Source organism: Vigna angularis, chromosome 8 (assembly GCF_016808095.1).
Source record: "Vigna angularis cultivar LongXiaoDou No.4 chromosome 8, ASM1680809v1, whole genome shotgun sequence".
In the NCBI taxonomy this organism is placed as follows: Eukaryota; Viridiplantae; Streptophyta; class Magnoliopsida; order Fabales; family Fabaceae; genus Vigna; species Vigna angularis.
The window spans coordinates 12,626,231-12,647,963 of NC_068977.1; the positions used below are offsets into that span (position 1 = coordinate 12,626,231).

Genomic DNA, 21,733 nt, shown 5'->3' on the forward strand with positions numbered 1-21,733 from the left:
TTCCATTTATTCACTTTTAACTTTGTTACGGTTAGAAATATTCTTTACTGAAAACAATCTCCTCAAACCAGGCTGGACCAAAACATTAAAAGATATTATGATGATGAAAATGCGAAAGCAAGATGGATAATGGGAAAAATGATTCACGACCTCAAATTATTCTACTCTATTAAAAGCTGTATGATGATTCATGGTCCAAGAAAGAATCTAATATATGACTTCGATCTTCTTCAAAGTGTTTTGTCATGATTAGATGATGTCATCATTTACCTTGCATTGAAACAAGCTTTCCCCTCATAACATCTATTGAATCCAAATGTAGCTATGTAGTTACGTCGCAATTTTAGGTAAAACGGCATCAAAGAAATCGAGATGGTTAAGAGAGCAAAACATGACAGGCTATAAAGTTAACGTAGCATAAATAACAAGACAAGCCTCCAACTCCACAAACTCGCATAGTAGTAAACCATAGACGTAACTAGAATGAGAAAATTGAAATCCAGTAAACACTTTTCTAACAAACGGAGAAAACACAATTGCCAAGATCATGCCTTTTATATCGAACCTTGCTAAGTTCTCTGGCAGAAAACCATGTTTTCAACCAACTCCAAGAGATGAGCATCAAGCAAGTTGGATGAAGAGCCAACATCTTTGTAGGACGTATGTCCTCCGGCAGTTAACTGGCAGGTTTTGCGGGACAGGCAGCTTTAAGATCTTGAAAACCTCAGCCCCAAAAACAGAAACTCCATAATGACGCTTGCTGCCAATCTAAACAAGAAATAAAAAGGCATTCCCTTGTCAGGACATGTTATTCATAACTTGGTTAACAATCAAGAACCTGTATATATTATCCCTAGCAATCACATATACAACAAAATTTGAAGAGCAGGTGTGAACCCAAAAGGGTTGCAGCAAAAAATTTATATACCTTTCATGGTCTCCAGTATCATAGGGATGCGCTATAAGGAGAGGGCAACCAGAGCACCTGACTCAAGAATTATGAATATGCCAACCATGTTATTCACATAATTTGTAATGGAGAAGAAAAAAATTCAAGAGGAAAATATTACTTCGTGTTCTGCAACATCTCACTGTTTGGGTAACAATGTATTTGTAACAACTGATACAACTTACCACGAGAGAGATGATTTATCGATGAACCACACAAGTATACTTTAGAAACATCAAGGGTGCCAGATATATTGATTTCCTACAAAAAAAATGCTTACATCAAACTTTGTAGCTGGTAGGTCAGTAAGTTAAGAAAGAATGAGGCAAATTCTTACCACTGAAAAAGATTAAAAACTCAAAGCAGCTTCAGGAAATTGCATATGCATATAAGCTTCCTGTTGAGCAGGCAAAGTTTTTACATGGTGAAGACGGAGAAAACAGAATATATCAAGCCAGGAACTTCACAAGAGGAGTAATAAAAAACATTATTATGCAATAATTTATATAATGGAACTACAACTGAACTAACAGGGCAATACTTCCACCATTATCGGATCCTGCTGTCTTGGTAAGGGGTAGATGAAAGCAACCTTAGGCCCATGAAAATAATGTTGGAAACTAATGCACAACAGCCCATAGCAGGTTTGAAATTTTAAATATGATATACAGTCCAAAATAAAAAAAATTTACATTGATGATACTAAAAGATGCAAATGACAATTTAACAAAGGCTTTATACTGACATGCAATGTAGTATCATACAATTCAACCCCTCTGCGATTCAAATCGTGAGATATATCGTTTTTACTCCCGAATCGTACGATACAATTGGAAATCACACGATTCATGATTCGATTCATGATACAAATTTACCCTCCAATTTGAAACCCTATATTTCCCCTACAGATGTTTCTGGGCAAGGAGGGTGTTTTTCATTTGTGGTTACCCATTTGTTGAACTTCAAACATGATGATAGTATACCCTTTATCCATAGCCAAGCACATTCAAGAAGTGTTGAAGTCAACCTGGTAATGAACTTACTCTCATTACTATTTTTATATGATTTATAATTTTTAATTACATTATATTATAATTCAACACTTCTTTGTTTTGATAGCTCTTTGGTGGGAGAGTAATGGAGAAGGTAAAGAGTTACAAAAGATAGCCATGAAAATTTTGAGCCTCACATGTAGAGCAAGAGGGTGTGAAAGGTGTTAAATATATTGTGTTTTATGTTAATTAGGAAAACATAGACTTTTGTTATTGTTTGATATTGGTAGATATTGTTGATATTGTTTTAAACAATATCTTCTATTTACCATATTTATGTTTGGTTGCCATATATACTTGTATCATTTTTCATTATAAATATATTACCTTATGTGTATTTTAGATACAAGGGAGATTAATCTTATACCTAGTTTTACTATATTCGATAAAAGGAATAGGAGCACATTTGACCAAGTCCATACTAAGAGAAGAAATAGATCGAAACAATGAAGATTAGAGTTGAGACAAAAGAGTAGAGAAGAGAAGGGGAAAACTTATGATCTCGTATGTTTGTCCGATATTGAATCGGATGATGAATGGATTACTGAAAAAGAAAATCCTTGCTTGCCTATTGATTCTTCATGGATGGATGTACATGAGTGTTTTTGATGTTTAAGAGGTGATTATTATTTACAATTTGTGGAAGTTAAAATTTGAATGTTCAACAAACTAGAACTAAACTTTATTTCTTTTTGTTTTGCTAATATAGGTCCTAGAAACTTAAATGCCAAGACCAATAAAAAAGGAAAATCCATAGTAGGAGATGAGGAAGACTTTGAAGACATTAATGAAGGGGAAAAACTTTCAATAGATGATGAAGATGACTTGATTGATGTAGATCTTGGAGATGATGATGATGATGAAATATGAATAATTTAGAATAGAATGTTTGTTTTTGAGGTTGTTTAGGATACAAGCAACAACCGTAAATATGTTTGTATCTAGTAATTATACAAATTGCAGTGATAGGTTGAAGGGGAAGGTTTATACTAGAAGGAATAGAAACTGACAGATATTTATAACTTTCTGAGGGGTAGTTTTGTTGTCTCAGACTTTTCTAAAGTCTGCATGGGCAGTTGTTTAGCAGTTTTTATCTTTGTATTGGAAATTCTGTAAATATAGGGAAGTGGAGAGTCTGGTTCTTTCCAATAACCAGAAGTTGTCTGTGTGTTCCAGTTTCTCCATTTGGAGGAAACCTAGCGTATTGTTGGAATAAAGATCTACAGTTCTCAAGGTTGTTTTGCATAAGGGGTTTCCTGCTTTGCTTTTCACCTTGAGGACAAAGTGAAACTTCATGGAGGGGTATTGATAGGTTCAAGGGGAAGGTTTATACCAGAAGGAATAAAAACTGACAGACAATTATAACTGTCTGGGGTAGTTTTGTTGTCTCAGACTTTTATAAAGTCTGCATGGGCAGTTGTTTAGCAGTTTTTATCTTTGTTTTGGAAGTTCTGTAAATCTAGGGAAGTGGAGAGTCTGGTTCTCTCGAATAACTAGAAGTTGTATGTGTGATTCAGTTTCTCCATTTGGAGGAAACCTAGTGTATTGTTGGAATAAAGATATACGGTTCTCAAAGGTTGTTTCACATAGGTCTGAATACCTGTAACAGTAGCAGCAGCAACAACCCTTATTTTTGGGATGGCTATAATGCAGAATTTGTTTAGTAGCATATAGCCATATTAAAAGAATATTATGCAGTAACCACACTGTTTTTGGAAGGATGTGTTGCTGAAATTGTGAAACTATGTGGTATATATACATACATACAACCACTCTATTTGAGGTTGTTTTGTTATTAATTGTCTCTTTGCATATTTATGTATCTTATATATTTAAATATTGTTACATTTTTTTAATGTTTATGAATAGTACAATTCACGATTCAAAATTTAAACTCTCCGATAGACAATAGATTCACAATTCAACTACCATGGTGACATGCCAAAAGTACTTACTGTTAGCAATAAGCTGATGCAAAGTTTAAAATGATTTTGATAATGAAGTGCACAAAGACTTGAAGAAAAAATTATTATATGCTTGGATGAATGTCTATTAAAGCTTTTGTTTTATTTAAGGTTGTAATAGTTAAGTCATTAGAGTAGTGAACTCAAAATGCTCTATTTTCATAACACTCACTGGAATAATTGATTATCACTTGAGATAATCAATTATCCCAGAAAACATAAGAAACATTTTGATTGGTAGATAATCAATTATCACAAGTGATAATCCATTATCCTCAAAAAAACATGATTTGCTATGATTCGCAAATAGTCAATTATTACTTGGGATAATAGATTATCCCAGGGAGAAACACTTTTATAATTTTCTAGAATAATCGATTATCATTTGGGATAATCGATTATCTCATACAATTAGAAGTTAACTCTTAAGCTTCTGACCCTTTTTCAAACCTTGGCCTATAAATACCTTGTATCTGAGCTCTTTTAAAACTTACTTAAATTGTTTGAGGTGCATTGTCTGAAATAATCTGTGTTTAAATGAGCTTCAGTACTTGGTGCTTGAAGAAGGAAGTGTTTTTTCTTAGTGTGTCTAAGTGGTGAAGCATATCTGCAAAGCAAAGTCAAGTTGTGTTCGTTTTTTGTTGGTCAAAAGGAAGTGTTGTTCATCTCTTATATGTTAAGAGAAGTGTTTTCTGAACTTACACTTTACTCCATTATTGTAACTTGCTTGTTTATTTTAGTTGATAAGTTAATCCCTCTTACCAGTATAAAAATTATTTGTGCAAGCTTCTCTTCCTTATCCACCTTTGTTTAATTTCTATTATTAAAAGTAATTTTTCTGACTTGTTAAACAAATTTTTAAAAAGTGAAAACTTGTTAAAAAGGAGCAATTTTAACATAAAACCAATTGACCTCCCTCTTGGTTGCTATCATTCTTTTAAACATTCCACTGTGCGTTTTCAACACTTATTTTTCTTTGCTTTATCTTTATTATTATGGTTTGTCAAAAGAAGGAGGCAGAAGAAGTAAAAATGTCCTTGGCATAGAATTTAACAAATAGTCAAAGGTAAAAACAAAATTAAATATATTTTACCTTGTCCAAGAATCAGAACGGAATTTGCAGATAGAGAAATGATGTCTTGGATCTTCTCACTAGAGAAAAGAACTCGTACAACTGAATTAGAAAGCAAAAGTTACTTAGACTATGCATAACAAGTGAAGAGAAGGAAACTCAGAAGGCGGTGTTCTATAATCCTTATATAAAATTATAGTCAATGAATTCGTTACAAAAGCTCAAATATTAATACAAAATAAAATGATATTATTACCAAATTACTTATATATGAAAATGTCACTAAGCTTTACTTATACAACAATCCCACCATCATTCTCTTTTTCTTAATCCTTGCACAGCTACTATCTGAAATCTAGGATTGAGCTAGTCTCCTCTTTCAGATCTATTGTCACCTCAACAAGCAGTTACCATAAATTCTCCATTCAGCTTTTTTCATGGGCATGCAGCTTCAATTCCTTCCACCCTCACATTCATTTTCTTTGCGTGGAATCCAGGAGTCAGGTCCAGTCTCCATTCCTTTTATCAGCTACATTCTTTTAGATGTATTAGGATATTTATCTTATTTTATCATCATTATATTCTGTCAAGGGTTACCCTATTTATCATGATTATATTGTGTCTAGGGTTACCCTATTTATCATAATTATATTGTTTCTAGGGTTACCCTATTTATCATGTACTCTTGTATTAATTTATTCTTATAAATACAAGATTATGAGAGGGATCAATTAAGCCCTCTAGAATTATTTTACAATTTAATTCTAAAGTTGGTATCAGAGCGGGTCGATCCCACTTTGGGAGACTGGTTGGAAAACTGATTTATCTTACTATTACAAGGCCAGATCTATCCTTTGTAGTTGGAGTGGTTAGTCAGTTCATGTAGCTTCATGTGTTGACCATTGGAATGCTCTCATTTGCATTCTAAGGTATGTCAAAAAGGCGCCTGGACAAGGATTGTTATATGAAGATAAAGGAAGTATTCAGGTCTCTGTGTATTGTGATGCAGATTGGGCAGGTTCGCCTATTGATAGACAGTCTACTACAGGATATTGTGTTTTTCTGGGAGGAAACATTATTTCATGGAAAAGTAAGAAACAAAATGTAGTAGCTCGATCAACCGCTAAAGCCAAGTATAGGACAATGGCATCACTAACATGTGAACTTATATGGGTGAAACAATTCCTTCAAGAGCTTAAATTCTATGACATCCATACTATGAAGATGTATTGCGACAATCAAGTTGCTCTCCACATTGCATCAAATCCAGTGTTTCACAAGAGGACTAAACATATAGAAATTGATTGTCATTTTGTTCGTGAAAAATTGTTGACTAAAGAAATATGTACTGAGTTTATTGGGTCAAACGATCAACTCGCATATGTATTGACCAAGTCATTAAAGGGCCCTCGGATTGAGTTTATTTGTTCCAAGCTTGGTACATACAATTTGTATGCTCCAACTTGAGGGGGAGTGTTAGGATATTTATCCTATTTTATCATCATTATATTGTGTCAAGGGTTACCCTATTTATCATGATTATATTGTGTCTACTGGTTGGAAAACTGATTTATCTTACTATTACAAGGCCAGATCTATCCTTTGTAGTTGGAGTGGTTAGTCAGTTCATGTAGCTTCATGTGTTGACCATTGGAATGCTCTCATTTGCATTCTAAGGTATGTCAAAAAGGCGCCTGGGCAAGGATTGTTATATGAAGATAAAGGAAGTATTCAGGTCTCTGGGTATTGTGATGCAGATTGGGCAGGTTCGCCTATTGATAGACGGTCTACTACAAGATATTGTGTTTTTCTGGGAGGAAACATTATTTCATGGAAAAGTAAGAAACTGTTGTAATTAGAGAAAACCTTACTAAGTATTTTTCTATAATTATTTAGGTATGAGGTGCCTAACCTAGGGGTGCCTAACATAGGAGGTGCCTAACTTAGAGGTGCCTAACTTTTACTCCTATAAATACATTAGTATGTTGTAATAATATGTATTGAAATAAATATAGTTCTACATGTTTCTCAAGATGGTATCAGAGCTCCCGATCTTGGGAGCTCTGTTTCCGCTGCACTGATAAGCTACCAGCCACCAGCAACAGCAGCTGTCCAGGCCGCGTTTGTCGCTGTCCAGACACCGTTTGGCGCTGTCCAGGCACCGTTTGGCGCTGTCCAGGCGCCGTTTGCCGCTGTCTGGCGCCGTTTGCCGCTGTCCGGCACCGTTTTCCGCTGTTTCGTCAGCAGATAGGGTCCCCAGATTGCATTCCCAAGAATGTCTGAGGTAAAATTTATTCCTTTGGGTCCTAATGATCTTCCAAATATGATAGGTGCCTATCGGTTGGATGGGCGGAATTTCTTACAATGGAGCCAGTACATTCGAAGGATTCTCAAGGGTCGTTCAAGACTAGACCACATAGATGGTGGAGGACCAGAACCAGAGGACTCAAACTTCCTAATGTGGGACAATGAAGATTCACTAATTATGACTTGGATGTGGCATTCCATGGTTCCTGAGATAAGTCGAAATTACATGTTTCATTCTTCTGCCAAGGAGATATGGGATGATTTACAAAATACTTTTTCATTAAAAAAGGATTTTGCTGCATGTTATGACATTGAGAGCAGGATATTTAATACAAAACAGGGCTCACATTCTATATCAGAATATCATGGAATTTTGAATGGTCTTTGGATTGAATTAGATCAATACCAAACAATAAAGATGTGTAAGACAGATGCTGCCGCACATGCTGAAGTCGTGGAAAGAGGAAGAATCTTTAAATTTCTCCATGGCCTAAATCAAGAGTATGACCCAATTAGGGTACAGATCTTAGGAAGAGAAAAATTATCTTCCTTATCAGAAGTTTTTTTTATGGCAAGAGGAGAAGAAACTCGAAGAGCTGTCATGCTTGATGGGGGGATCTCCAACATAGGCTCTGCCATGACAACCGGAAAGGGATTCCACAAAGGAACGAGCACTGGAGGAAACTCATTTGAAAGAGGAAATCGTGGAGATTATTATACTGGAGGAAAGTCATTTGAAACAGGAAATCGTGGAGATTATTGTTCATTTTGTAGAAGATCTGGACATACCAAAGAAACATGCTTCAGACTCCATGGGAAAAGTAATGTTCTAGAGCGTATGAGGAATAACAAAGGGCCTACTAAAAAATGGGTAAATCACACTACCTCAGAACAGGAAGCCACCAATCAATCTAATGTTTCTCCACCACCAGATCTTGACATGAAAGCTTATAAGGAAGAACTCGACCGCTTGAAAGCAATGGTTGAATCAATGAGTAAGCCCTCTGGATCATGTACTCTGTCCATGAAAGGTAAGATTTGTCTCAATACTGTTGGTAATATGACTCAAGGTATTTGGATTCTTGATTCAGGAGCAACTGATCATATGACACCTTGTCGTGTGTCTTTCAACTCATATGATGAAAGCAGTAAAGAACAACTTATTACTGTTGCGAATGGTCAGGGTATACCTATATGTGGCTCTGGGAATATAGTTTTGGAATCATCCATTATATTAAAGGGCGTTTTACATGTTCCACAATTAGCCAATAATCTTATCTCTGTGCAAAAACTCACAAAGGATTTAAATTGTTCAGTAATATTTTTCTCCACTCATTGTGTTTTTCAGGATCTTGCCACGGGGAAGACGATTTTAACTGCTAAGGAGCAAAGTGGGTTGTATCTATTAGAGACTAATGACCAAAGCACAACAAATATTTTGAGTCTACAAGCTACATCTGAGACGTGGGCAAACTCTCAAATATGGCTTCATCATAAAAGGCTTGGACATCCTTCATTTAACGTTATCAAGTCTTTATTTCCCCATTTGTTTACCAATGAGTCTGTTGAGTCTTTTAATTGTGATATTTGTCAATTATCAAAACATCATCGTGCATCTTATCCTATTAGTAATAAAAAGAGTACTTCTCCTTTTGATTTAATTCACACTGATGTTTGGGGACCAGTTGTCGCATCTATTTCTGGAGCAAAATGGTTTGTTACCTTTATTGACGATTGCACTCGTGTCACATGGACATACCTTATGAGCAATAAATCTGAAGTTTTCCAAATCTTTGTTAAATTTTTTCATCTTGTCCAAAATCAATTTGGAAGAAATATCAAAAGAATTCGGTCTGATAATGGTACTGAATATGTTCATCATGAATTCCTCAATTTTTTCTCTCATAATGGTATTGTTCATGAACTTACATGTGTAAACACTCCTCAACAAAATGGGATTGCGGAGAGAAAGAATCGTCATCTCCTTGAAGTAACTAGAGCTCTTCTTTTTCAAATGTCTGTTCCAAAAATTTACTGGGGGGAAGCAGTGTTAACTGCCACATATCTCATCAATAGGTTACCTACCCGTGTCTTAAACGGCATTAGTCCTATAGAGTCTTTATTGTCTTTTGTTCCTTCTTCCCCTTTAATATCAAGTCTGCCTAGTAGAATTTTTGGATGTATTGCTTTTGTTCACTCTCATCACCCTAATCGTAGCAAATTAGATCCAAAAGCCCTTAAATGTATCTTTATAGGGTATCCTTCTAATAAAAAAGGGTACAAATGTTATCATCCTCAGAGTCGTCGCATCTTTATCAGCATGGATGTCACATTTCATGAAACACAGTCCTTTTAAGTCAGTTCACCACTTCAAGGGGAGAAAACACTTGAAATGGATGAACTCTCCTTCTTGTCATTACCATGTCAGTCTTCGCAGGATGCCCAAGACCTGAGCAATGAAACTATCAGGATCCATAATAAGGATGAAGAAGAAGACAAATTTTTTGGTCAAAAATATGAAAGAAGAAAACAACCCACTTCGACTCTAGAGCAAGAAAAATTGTCTAATTCGGAGGTGAGAATCCCTGAAGACAACATCGAAGAGGTAAGTATTACTGATGACTTGCCCATTGCATTGAGAAAAGAAAGGAGATCATGTGCTAAATATCCCATTTCTCAACATGTTTGCACTAACAATCTCTCTGATAAGCATAGAAGTTTTATTGCTGCCATTGATGCAACAAAAATTCCTACCTCAATCCAAGAAGCCATGAAACTTGAACATTGGACTCAAGCCATGAAAGAAGAGATGAATGCATTAGAAAGAAATTCAACTTGGGAAATTGTTGACAAGCCAAGAGACAAGAAGGCAGTAGGATGTAGATGGCTATTCACAGTGAAACATAAGGCGGATGGAACAATAGAAAGATATAAAGCGAGACTGGTGGCAAAAGGCTATACTCAAACCTATGGGATTGACTATGAGGAGACATTTGCTCCTGTGGCAAAGATGAATACAGTTCGAGTTATTCTTGCTTTGGCGGCTCATTTTAGATGGGACTTACACCAGTTGGATGTAAAGAATGCCTTTCTTCACGGAGATCTGGAAGAGGAAGTTTACATGGATATTCCCCCAGGGTTTGAAGTGAAAAATGAACGAAACAAGGTTTGTCTCCTAAAGAAAGCATTGTATGGTCTTAAGCAATCCCCTAGAGCATGGTTTGGAAGATTTACAAAAGCAATGATTTCCTTGGGATACAGACAAAGCCAAGGAGACCACACTCTGTTCATAAAACATTCATCTACAGGTAAACTTACCCTATTGCTTGTCTATGTGGATGACATGATTATTGCAGGAGATGACGAAGCAGAAAAGTTGGCATTAAAAGAAAAACTGGCAGCTCAATTTGAAATAAAAGACCTAGGAAAACTTAAATACTTTCTTGGAATAGAGGTTGCTTACTCCAAGGAAGGAATATTCATCTCCCAAAGGAAATATGTACTTGATCTCCTCAAAGAAACGGGAAAACTGGGATGTCGAACTTCAACAATTCCTATAGAACAGAATCATAGAATTGGAAGTGAAGAAAGTGCTCCTGTAGAGAAGACCCAGTATCAAAGATTAGTAGGAAAACTAATCTATCTATCACACACAAGACCAGACATTGCCTATGCAGTTAGTGTAGTAAGCCAATTCATGCATGATCCAAGAAATAGACACATGCAAGCAGTTGATAAAATTCTCCAGTACTTGAAGTCAAGTCCAGGGAAGGGATTGTTGTTTAAAAGGGAAGACACATTAGGTATGAAAATATATACTGATGCTGATTATGCAGGGTCTATTACTGATAGAAAATCTACTTCTGGGTATTGTATGTTTCTTGGAAATAGTCTGGTAACATGGAGGAGCAAAAAGCAAGACAGAGTATCTCGCTCTAGTGCAGAAGCTGAATTTCGAGCCCTTGCTCAAGGAATGTGTGAAGGACTTTGGATGAAAATCATTTTGGATGATCTTAAAATTAAGATAGACAGTCCTGTGCAACTATACTGTGACAATAAGTCTGCCATAAGCATTGCTCATAATCCAGTACAACATGACAGGACAAAGCACATTGAGATTGACAGACACTTTATAAAAGATAATCTAGACAGAGGCTTTATGATTACAACTCATGTTCCAACAGGTCTTCAGCTAGCAGATATTTTTACAAAAGGGCTACCTCACGGAAGATTTCAAGATCTTGTAAGCAAGTTGGGAATGATTGATATTCATTTACCAACTTGAGGGGGAGTGTTGTAATTAGAGAAAACCTTACTAAGTATTTTTCTATAATTATTTAGGTATGAGGTGCCTAACTTAGGGGTGCCTAACATAGGAGGTGCCTAACTTAGAGGTGCCTAACTTAAGGAGGTGCCTAACTTTTACTCCTATAAATACATTAGTATGTTGTAATAATATGTATTGAAATAAATATAGTTCTACATGTTTCTCAAGAGAAACAAAATGTAGTAGCTCGATCAACCGCTAAAGCCAAGTATAGGACAATGGCATCACTAACATGTGAACTTATATGGGTGAAACAATTCCTTCAAGAGCTTAAATTCTATGACATCCATACTATGAAGATGTATTGCGACAATCAAGTTGCTCTCCACATTGCATCAAATCTAGTGTTTCACAAGAGGACTAAACATATAGAAATTGATTGTCATTTTGTTCGTGAAAAGTTGTTGACTAAAGAAATATGTACTGAGTTTATTGGGTCAAACGATCAACTCGCAGATGTATTGACCAAGTCATTAAGGGGCCCTCGGATTGAGTTTATTTGTTCCAAGCTTGGTACATACAATTTGTATGCTCCAACTTGAGGGGGAGTGTTAAGATATTTATCCTATTTTATCATGATTATGGTTACCCTATTTATCATGATTATATTGTGTCTAGGGTTACCCTATATATCATGTATTCTTGTATCAATTTATTCTGATAAATAGAAGATTATGAGAGGGATCAATTAAGCCCTCTAGATACGTGATTAAGTATATTCCTAAATATTTTAGTTCAATTGGTGCTGGCTACTCGTAGTAGAAGATAATTACAGCAATTTACAGATTTATGAAACAATAACTAATTAAATCAACAAAGGAAATGAAAGTTTGTGAACCTGGGAGACGTAAAAGCTTTTCATTGGAATCATTTCCGTCCGTTTCATTTAAAGCATTTTCTATGTCCATTGCAGTGAACATGTGCACAGAATGGCATCCATCTGATATCCAGATAGTCTGAGACACTGCAAAATAAAGAGTAGTTTTAGTTGCAGTGAGAACAAAATACAATATATTTGATGCATTATATCTAATAACTATTTGAAGAACCATACCATAATTTTAAACATCCTACTGTTAACAAAGTGCTATTGACATTCTGAAGCAACTAAGGGAGTCTATTATAAATTTAAAATGCTTCACTCTTTTCACATTGTTATCTGAACCAAAGGTCATGCACACAGTATGTAGACTAGCAACCAGGGCAACCTTTCCAGTCACACATAGCTGATCCTTAAAACTCTTCTTGTTTATCCAGAGAAATCCAATGGTAGACATATCTCGAAAACATGAATACAAAATGAAACTACTAAGCATTGACTAACACGAGAAAGGCATAGCAATGATTAACTCATCCTATACCCATTGTATTCCAACAAAAACTACAAAACATCTTATAAGAACAAGTGGATTTGAGTGAACAATAGCAAATTCATACTTAATTATACTACAATGTGATGGTATGTTTATGAAACCTAAAGGACTAACCGTTTTATACTTTTATCATATTCAGTGTTATCTATATCGGAAAAAGGAAAATACCAGAGACCTAAAAATGAAGATATATCGGAAGCCATAACTGGTTATTGCAGACCACTGCAGAAAAATATGTGTGTGTATGTATATATAATATAGAAAATGCAAAATATAGATATTGAAATTTTCAAGTTCAAAATTTAAAATATAACAAAACATAATGTAGGAGCTGCTGGTTTAATGTGGCTAGGGTGGAGATGCAGTGGCGTCAATGGAAGTGGCGGCTGCACTAGTAACAGAAGCAGTGGTGGCAGTGACAGCAGAAGTGGCAGCGTCAGCAGAAGTGGCAGCGTCAGCAGAAGTGGCAGCAATGGTGTGATCAGCAGTGGCAGCTGCAGCAGTGGGACTGCACAACAGTGAAGGACAGGATGTGGGTTCAAGGTGGGTAGGGTATCCTAAATCAATATTCTATTGTAATGTTAGGTTTGGGCAGCACTTGTTTGGACCAATTCCTTTTTTAAAAGAAAACAATTGGGCTGACTCCTGGTGGAAAAAAAAAAGAAAGAAAACGGATAATTAGGGTTTTCACTTCTCAGGTCCGGTCCACAGCCTTTTGTCTTTCAGTTTCCCACCATAGTCTCTATTATTCCCTTCTTTGTCACAAATGATGTTGCTGCTACTCCATCGTGCCACTCCGCAACTTCCACCATGTCCATTCTGCAACACCACTACATGACACCCAAAGCAGCCGCAATGGGCCACCATGAAAAACCCACATCGCCACCCCATGATGTTGGGGCAAGGCATAACTCCGCCACTGATTTTCACCATGGCACCGCCATAGTAGATTTTTTATAATCACAATTAAATAAGAATATTCAGTACAGGTACCAGTCACAAAAGATAATGGGAAATATAAAGTAATTCTAAAGGGGAAAAAATGTAAGATATAATAAGATACTTTCATATATTCTAATAATGAAGACACGTCAAAATTTATTACTATTTTATTTCACGAATTTTCAAGTAATTAGTCTCTCAAGTTTATTTCATTAAATTTATTTATAGTCTATTGGGTTAGAAAGCACAAATACATTTCAAATGATTCCAAAGAATATTTGTTCACTTAATAACCCTGATAAAGGTATTAGCACAATAAGGCTTATTATTGTTTTAATTTGATTATCCTTCAAGGCTACAAACACAAATAAGAAAAAAAAACAAATAAATCCAACTCTAAACAATTTTAGTTAATACATTTTTACATCAATGTTTGTACTATTTGGAATCCAAGTGAGTCTAAGTCTCACATTGAGTAGAAATGAGAAAGTAGAGCACCGTATAAAGATTTTGGATTGAGAATGATGTCAATCTCTTATGTGATTAAGCTCAGATCTCATTGGTGTAATATCTCCCCAGTAAACCTTCCCCTTGATAAACCTAACAAGTACTTCATCCAATCTCAAGTCCCAACCACAACAAGTTGTGTGTGAGTACGGGTAACAAATGGTTCCAAGAGTCCCTCAATAAGAGCTTTATATTAAGCACCTCCCCAATCTTAATTTTTGTAAATATAGGCAACCAGGTAAAATTAGAGCTGTCAAAACGGGTAACTCGGCCCGACCCGACCCGACCCACCACGGATTGGTGGGTTAAACGGGTTGGCTCATTGGCTCACTTAGTTAACTTTTTTTCACCCTCTTCTTAGATAATTATAATATGTTACTTTGATCGATCAAATTGAAACAGTAATAATTGGACTAATTGATATAAAAGAAAATGAAACAAAAGAAATATATTGTTATATATATTCTAAGCTATCAAGCATAAAATTTTGCCAAATTTAGTTTAATGAGATATAGATAACCGTTTGACCAAGAAACTACATATAGCCGTTAACAAAAATATATAGCACAAGATAAAACTGTTATGCTTGTAGATAGGTCTAAAAACAAGATAAAGCAAATGATATATTCCTGAATTATCCAATTTATAATATTATCCATCTATTAAATTGGAGTCTTGAATGGATAAATCCATAGTATTATGCTCTCTTGAAGCATCTTCTTCTTTATCTCCATCTATAATATTATCCAATTTATAATCTCAGGGTTTTATTTGCAGATGGAAACTTTTGGAAAGACAGCAGCGCGAAAGACTTTATTGCTAAGTAAAGGTTGTGCATTTTGAATAATTAATTAATTAATTTGATTTCAATAAAAAGAAATAGGATTTAAATAATTAATTTAATTTAATTAAAAAAAATAGGTGGGTTGGTGAGCCGGGTCAAAATTGGCTCGCATAAAAAGTTTTGTATATTTTTCCAACCCAACCCGGCTCAAACCCGTGGTGAGTCGGGTTGGCTCACGGGTTTCAACCCATTTTCACGGCACTAGGTAAAATACAATAATGTAACCTAACTCAAAAAGTTTGAGTACTTTCAACAAGTTTGGATATATCAAACAATGTCATCTTCCTTTCTATCTACCTAACTCAAAAAGTCTAGAAATAGAATGTAAATTTTGTATGGATGGATACATCTTAGAAAATGAATTTAGGCATGACTCGACCTTAGAAAACTTGCTTCTAAGGTGAATTTTATACTCACTTATATACTATAATTTAGTTATATCTCTAATCAATGTGAAATCTCTAACCGTGTGAGACTAGATACTTATAAGTAGTCCGATAGAGACCAAATAATAGGTAGAACAATAAGTCAACGAACTTTGTTAGGTTTGTAAGATGAAGTTTATACTCTCACTTATATCCTATAATTTAGTCATAATTTTAATTGATGTGGAAGCTCTAACCAGTGTTGTCAAATTTTGGCTATGGCGGGGCCATGGCGAAAACCGATAGCGTTTTCCAACCTGCTGCCACAACAAGGTGCTTTTTGTATAGCGGCTGGCGGTGGTGGAACAGAAATGACGGAAAAAGCAGGGTGAAGAAGAAAGAGGACAGCTGCATGGAGAAAACAGACAGCAAAGTGGAAGAAGAGAGGGGCAGTAGCGCACACGTATGATAGTAAACCCTAATTGCAGGGCACCAACCTTATTTGTTTTGTGTTTAAAACGCAGTTAAAAATTGGGTCAGGCCCAATAAAAATTTCAAACCCTAATAATCAACTTTAAAACACTTTTCTCTTATTCTTTTCAGCCGCTACCCTAACTTACTGCCACCAACAGCCACCGCTGCCTTCACTGCTTGGTGGTCGCCACTGCCGGCCAAGCCTTCTCCACTTTCACTATAATTATTTTTCAAAAAAATACCTATTTTCAATATAATATCATTACTTTTGCATTACAATTATATATGGTGGTATTATATTTCCTTTGACAGTAATGTTTCCGCCATAACACGTTACTATTCCCATTATAACTTTATAAAAGATTTTTGGGTGTCCGATATTTTCTGTCATCGGATATCAATGACACTAGCTCTGACATAACTAAAGCAACAAAATCAAAATGTATAATATGTCACCTCAGTTTGCAAAAGTAAGTCTCCCAATGTCCATATCTTTCAATCTGATACTAATGACTGAGGACCAGTTTGTTTGTGCTTTTCTTTCAAATCAGTGCTTATTCAATAAAATATGCAGATTTCTGCCTCTTCTCTGTGTTTGTCTAGTCTTATTATTTTCTACATAAACAGTTTTCAGATTAAATAAGAAGGTCCTATCTGCTTCTTAAATAAGTGATTTTTTTAAATTGCTTATTTCAAAAACACTTATTTTAAGTTTAAACAAACTTGCCCAAAAATCACAGATAGAAAAGAGAACTAAGTCTCCCCCACCCGCCACTGCCTGCCTTATATTTATGGATGAAAGAGGATGATTGGGATATTTTGTCTTTTGGATGTACACACCAATCCAATATTTAGTATGCAATTATGATCAATCAACAAGCTAATTAGGAGCTATCAGCACAGACATGATTATTATCAACATATGTTTAGCAACTTTTGCCAACACCAACATAATATATTTCACTAAAACAGCAACCAAAAATTGAATTTTGAAAATGAAATATAAAATAAGGAAAGTGACACTTACTAGAAGATAGATCAGGAAGAACAGCAACACTTTTCACTTTCATTGTACGAGGCAGTTGCCTAACATTACCAGTGACATCTACTCCTATGCCAGAATTTGACAGGGATAGCAAATGTAAATCTCCATGAGAATCCAAGATCAGAAACATCCTCTGGGACACAGCCTGAATGGAAATAGCCTTTATAGACATGGATACCTCCGTAGCAGAATTTGTATTAACATTGTTTCCCTTCAACATTACAAAACATGAACCTCCATCTCTGTCATCGTGTTTTGATTTAACATTTATCTGCTTCACTGAAAGAAGGAAAACATAGATTAGGTGTACTGGGGAAATTTGGAACCAACTAAAAGTAAGGCATACAATAAAGTAATCATATCATGATATCTATGCAGATCTACTCTAAGAAAATATAGGAAGATAATGAAAGTATATTGCCAGTTTTCTAGATAGAGATTCCATTAGTATCACGAGAAATTCAAAATACAGCTTAATGTTAAAGATATGTTCTTAATATTTAATTATTTACCATTAAAACATCTTGAGATTAAACAAAGGATGGCACCCTGTATCGCACACATATCCTGGTCAACAAGAAATATCTACAAATAGTTAGCAGAAGTTAGATATAGAAACACAATTTGTTACATTTGACCAGGGTAGATATATGGCTAAAGCTACTGAAACTTGAAAGTAGGCTAAGAAACACCACGGTGTGATACACATAGGCTAGTATTATCAATCACTATTTTTAATTGATCACTGCTTTAAAATGACGGAGAAGGTAACAAGAACACAGATCAATACCCTTTAGTTCCCATGGTTTAGCAAATACCACATTCCAACTAGGTATTTGTTAAGTACTAAAACTTTATAGAGTCAGCAGTAAATTACTATCAATTAGTGCTTAAAATTAAACTCAATCGGCTCAAGCTGGTCAAAGAGAAATAGTCCAGTGCAAATGAAGGAACTATCAGCAATCAATACTTTAAAAAAATGGCTAACTACTGGAAACCCAACTTAAGCCTGAACCAATTGCACTCATTTTACAGTGAGTTTCAGACAAATGTACCTCTCACATAAGAAATTTTATAAGTAGAAGTTTTGAGTTTGAATAGAGTATAAAATGTTTTTTACCCATTTCTTACAAAGTTGTCAGCAAAGGGCGTTATTTTTTTTATAGGTTTCTTATGAAGCCAACCACAAGCTCCATGAAGAGGGAAGAGGAAGACAGAAAGACAGAAAGACAAAAGTTGAAGGACAGAACAGGCTGGCAAAGAGCGAACAGAGGCCACCACATAAACATCAGAACAGGGGCCACAAACTGAAGTGTTGACCATGGCCAGAAAAGGGACATTCTAGGCTGGATAAAGCACGGCCAGCAACAGGTTGAGGAAGAGACAGTAAACACGTTGGCTAAAAATTGAAAGAGATGGGCTACTGGGTTATAGTAAAGGTACAAATTTTCTAATTCAAATACTCATGACTCTGAAGGAGAAAATATCTGCCATCACAACCCTAAAAAATGGCTTACTGATTAAAGGAAAAAAAGGAGGCAGAATCAGGTTTCCACAGGTAATTGGTAGTACTATCCTCAGGAACTTCGCACCAATTTTGGCTGCTATCCACACAGCATTATGAATTCCCTGTAGCAGACAACAAGCATTATATTCTGCAACAGTCTGAGTGGCACTATATGCTAACATTGACTACTCTTGTATCTTTCACAAACACACAGTATGTCATTTACTATTCCAAAACTAAATCAATAAAGCTCAGAGGTCCAGAGAATTGGAAATTGAATCAAATTCAACCGTTTCAAGGTTTAGATAAAGATGCTTGTTACGAAGGACATTGAGTACAACGGCCACAGAAGTTGAAATGCAACAAATAATGCAAAGACAGAATTTTGCTAAATCATTGAGGATTAAGACACTGAATAATGATGATTGAATTTCCTACACACTAGTAGTCTCTAGTGAAGTACTCTTATAAGTTATATTAACGTACAACCTAATTTTCATAAAAACAGACCAAATTCGAAAGCCAAAACCAATAAAATCAGCATTTTCTTTTCAAACTCTGCTGAAAAATTCAAGTTACAAATTTTCATGCATTGTCTGTGTAAATGTCAACCAAAGCAACTACAAACCACCCTATATATGACTTTTAAAACAAACATCAGAAGAAAAGCCAACAATGACATCAATATGACAATCCATGTTCTGATGACAGTGCCATTCTAATTACATTCGAACCACCGTAGAAATCACACTGTTAAACCTAAATACAACTTTTAAATTAACTCCTACAAAATTCAACCGTCTTATCACACATGATAATCTAGTATTAGTCGACAGTATGAATACATTCTAATTAAATCTAAAATCACCCTAGAAATCAAACTGCTAGCCCTATGTTCAATTTTTCAAGTAACTATTACACAATTCAACCTTCTTATCATACATGACAATCTAGTGTTAGTCAGCAATGTAAGCACATTCCACTTAAATTCAAAACAAAACACCCTAACGCAACTTTACAAAAAGTTCACTCATTCACCTACCAGCAAGAACTCTACGTCTTTCCATCTTGCCTTCCAAATCCCCATTGCAGTTCACCACCTCCAAACCCCCTCCTCGAACACCACCACCATTCCTCAGCTGCTTTGAATTCCCAAACCTCTTGTTCCCACCTTTTCCTTTCACGAGCCTCCTAAGACCAAAAACCCTAACCCCATTCTCCTCCCCGAGAATAAGAAACCCAAATGCAACACTCAAAGAAAAAACCGGCCGTGCGCAGTCAATCACCGCGCGCCTCATCAATCTCACACCACCACTGCCACTGGCGCTGCCACTGTCATCGTCGTCGTTACTATTGCTGCAGTCGTTTCCGCTACCATCATCGTCTTTGACGGCGAAAACCCATACCTTGTTGCTGGAGAGAGAGTAGAGCGTGAAGTAGTTGACCGAGGCAGCGAGTCTGACGGCGGCCCCGTGCTTGGCGTCGAGGAGGACACCGAGGCCGGGGTGAAAGCAGAGGTCTTTATGCAAACAGAGAACACGTGTGACGCGTTCGAAGGAGGAGTGGTCGCGGCGGCACAGGCGATAGAAGCGGAGGAGGATGCGGGAGCGGTAGGGGGAGGAGACAAGGAAGATGACGGCTGTGGCGGCGGATGGGTGTTGTTGGAGGAGAAGGAAGGTGGAAGAGGAGGAGGGGGAAGGGATGTTAAGGGTTTGGGTATGGGGTTGAGAGGGAGTGAGAGAAAGGGGAGAGAAAGAAGGGTATAAAGAAAGGGAGGCATCAGTGTGGGTAAGTGCAAGAGAGAGAGAAGAGGGTTCAAAGAGGATGGAGGTGTGAGGGTGGGGAGAGGAAGAGAGGGAGGAAGGGTTTGGGAGAGGGACTTTGGAACCTTGGACAACAACCATTACAAAACAAAGTCAAAGCAGCAGAGAGATTGCTCACTCACTTTCGTTGTTTTCTGGTTTTATATGGTCGGAGGAGTTGGAATAAGTGGGTAGCTGACGGAGGAGAAGAGGATACAAATGGTGTTGATTTGGGAAGAGGAGATCAAAGAAGGGAGCAAAGGCTGCATTACTTTCAATACTTCAACTTTATGTCTCTACCTCCTTTCTCGTCATTACGCAAGAAAGAAAAAGAAAATGTTTTTTTTTAATATAAGCAAATTTCATTATTAGTTTTTAAATATTCTATCTCTAGTTAAGATATGAATCTGTAAGATTTGGAAAACTTAATGTATTTAATTTTTTTTTATAATTTAATTCAATTTTTAATAATAGGATTGAGTTAAATATGTTTATTATTTTCAAATTACTTTTAAAATTGTGTTTTATCTTTAAATTAAATTATACATTTATTTTGTCTTTATAATTTATTTAAGTTATATAAAACATTTTTTCTAACAAATTATTATACGCAGAATGTTTTTAGCATACCCAACAGAGTTAGATAGTAGATATTATTAGTTATATTATGTATATCCGAAACTATCTAACATTCATTTAATAAAGGTATATCCAATATCATCTTGGTCTTCACATAATGAGAGTTTACTTAGTGTTATTTTATGACCTTGACAAGCTAAGTGCACATCAATATCATCTCAGTCTTAACAAGCATAGACATTAGCACATGTTCTTTTTCTTAGTATATCATATAAATCATGTAGGCCTAGTGACAATCGAGATCATGTTAGCCTGGTGATAATCGAGATCAGAAGTTGGACCCTCTAAGGTTGACATGGTTACAATGTTAGAGGCCCAAATAAAAATGCAACAAGAGTTTACAAAGTTTAAGAAAATAATTGCTAAGGAGAAAGATGCCTTAAGGAAAGAAAATGTCAGGCTAAGAAGAAAGGTAAAGTTGATGCCAATGGGAAGGAGAAGGAGAATCCAAACAACACAGTTTTTGTGCAAAAGCTCATACTGGTGATTGAGGAGGGAAGTACTAACAACAATACCAAAACATAAGGAACAATGAGTACCTCATTTGTGACAGTTCTTAAAACA

The 21,733-nt window shown here is 35.8% G+C and overlaps 2 protein-coding genes across 8 annotated transcripts; one reads left to right on the plus strand and one right to left on the minus strand.

Annotated features, from left to right (window-relative positions):
* Positions 1 to 376: 376 nt before the first annotated feature.
* On the minus strand, positions 377 to 20,828 carry LOC108345691 (uncharacterized). 4 transcript variants are annotated; one of them, XM_017584373.2, is made up of 8 exons: positions 19,771 to 20,827; positions 17,204 to 17,500; positions 12,510 to 12,635; positions 5,059 to 5,139; positions 1,287 to 1,346; positions 1,135 to 1,210; positions 929 to 985; positions 377 to 768 (listed from the first exon to the last, which is right to left on the minus strand). In XM_017584373.2, exons 1-5 carry the CDS (start codon positions 20,630 to 20,632, stop codon positions 1,318 to 1,320), a joined length of 1,395 nt encoding a protein of 464 aa, XP_017439862.1. In that variant the 5' UTR covers positions 20,633 to 20,827; the 3' UTR covers positions 377 to 768; positions 929 to 985; positions 1,135 to 1,210; positions 1,287 to 1,317. The 4 variants fall into 4 exon arrangements, with proteins under 4 accessions (XP_017439862.1, XP_052723609.1, XP_052723608.1 ...); XM_052867649.1 differs by lacking the exon at positions 5,059 to 5,139; XM_052867648.1 differs by lacking the exons at positions 377 to 768; positions 929 to 985; positions 1,135 to 1,210; positions 1,287 to 1,346 and adding an exon at positions 4,414 to 4,572 and having other exon boundaries at positions 19,771 to 20,828.
* LOC108345692 (retrovirus-related Pol polyprotein from transposon RE1) lies at positions 5,707 to 11,848 on the plus strand. Of its 4 annotated transcripts, XM_052867646.1 has the most exons (3): positions 5,707 to 8,339; positions 8,436 to 8,528; positions 8,693 to 8,831. In XM_052867646.1, exons 1-3 carry the CDS (start codon positions 7,313 to 7,315, stop codon positions 8,725 to 8,727), a joined length of 1,155 nt encoding a protein of 384 aa, XP_052723606.1. In that variant the 5' UTR covers positions 5,707 to 7,312; the 3' UTR covers positions 8,728 to 8,831. The 4 variants fall into 4 exon arrangements, with proteins under 4 accessions (XP_052723606.1, XP_052723607.1, XP_017439864.2 ...); XM_052867647.1 differs by lacking the exon at positions 8,436 to 8,528 and having other exon boundaries at positions 8,693 to 8,815; XM_017584375.2 differs by lacking the exon at positions 8,436 to 8,528 and having other exon boundaries at positions 5,720 to 8,375; positions 8,693 to 9,000.
* Positions 20,829 to 21,733: the final 905 nt, after the last annotated feature.

Bases quoted from the DNA above. Each gene is read 5' to 3' on its own strand.
- LOC108345691 (XM_052867648.1), bottom strand. From the start codon at position 20,632: ATGGTTGTTGTCCAAGGTTCCAAAGTCCCTCTCCCAAACCCTTCCTCC. The intron at 17,501-19,770 runs GTAGGTGAATGA...TCCTTCTTTCAG, and splicing joins AAGACGTAGAGTTCTTGCTG to TGAAGCAGATAAATGTTAAA. The intron at 4,573-5,058 runs GTAAAATATATT...TTTGCTTTGCAG, and splicing joins CGTTCTGATTCTTGGACAAG to ATATGCTTCACCACTTAGAC.
- LOC108345692 (XM_052867645.1), top strand. From the start codon at position 7,313: ATGTCTGAGGTAAAATTTATTCCTTTGGGTCCTAATGATCTTCCAAAT. The intron at 8,340-8,435 runs GTAAGCCCTCTG...TTCTTGATTCAG, and splicing joins AGCAATGGTTGAATCAATGA to GAGCAACTGATCATATGACA.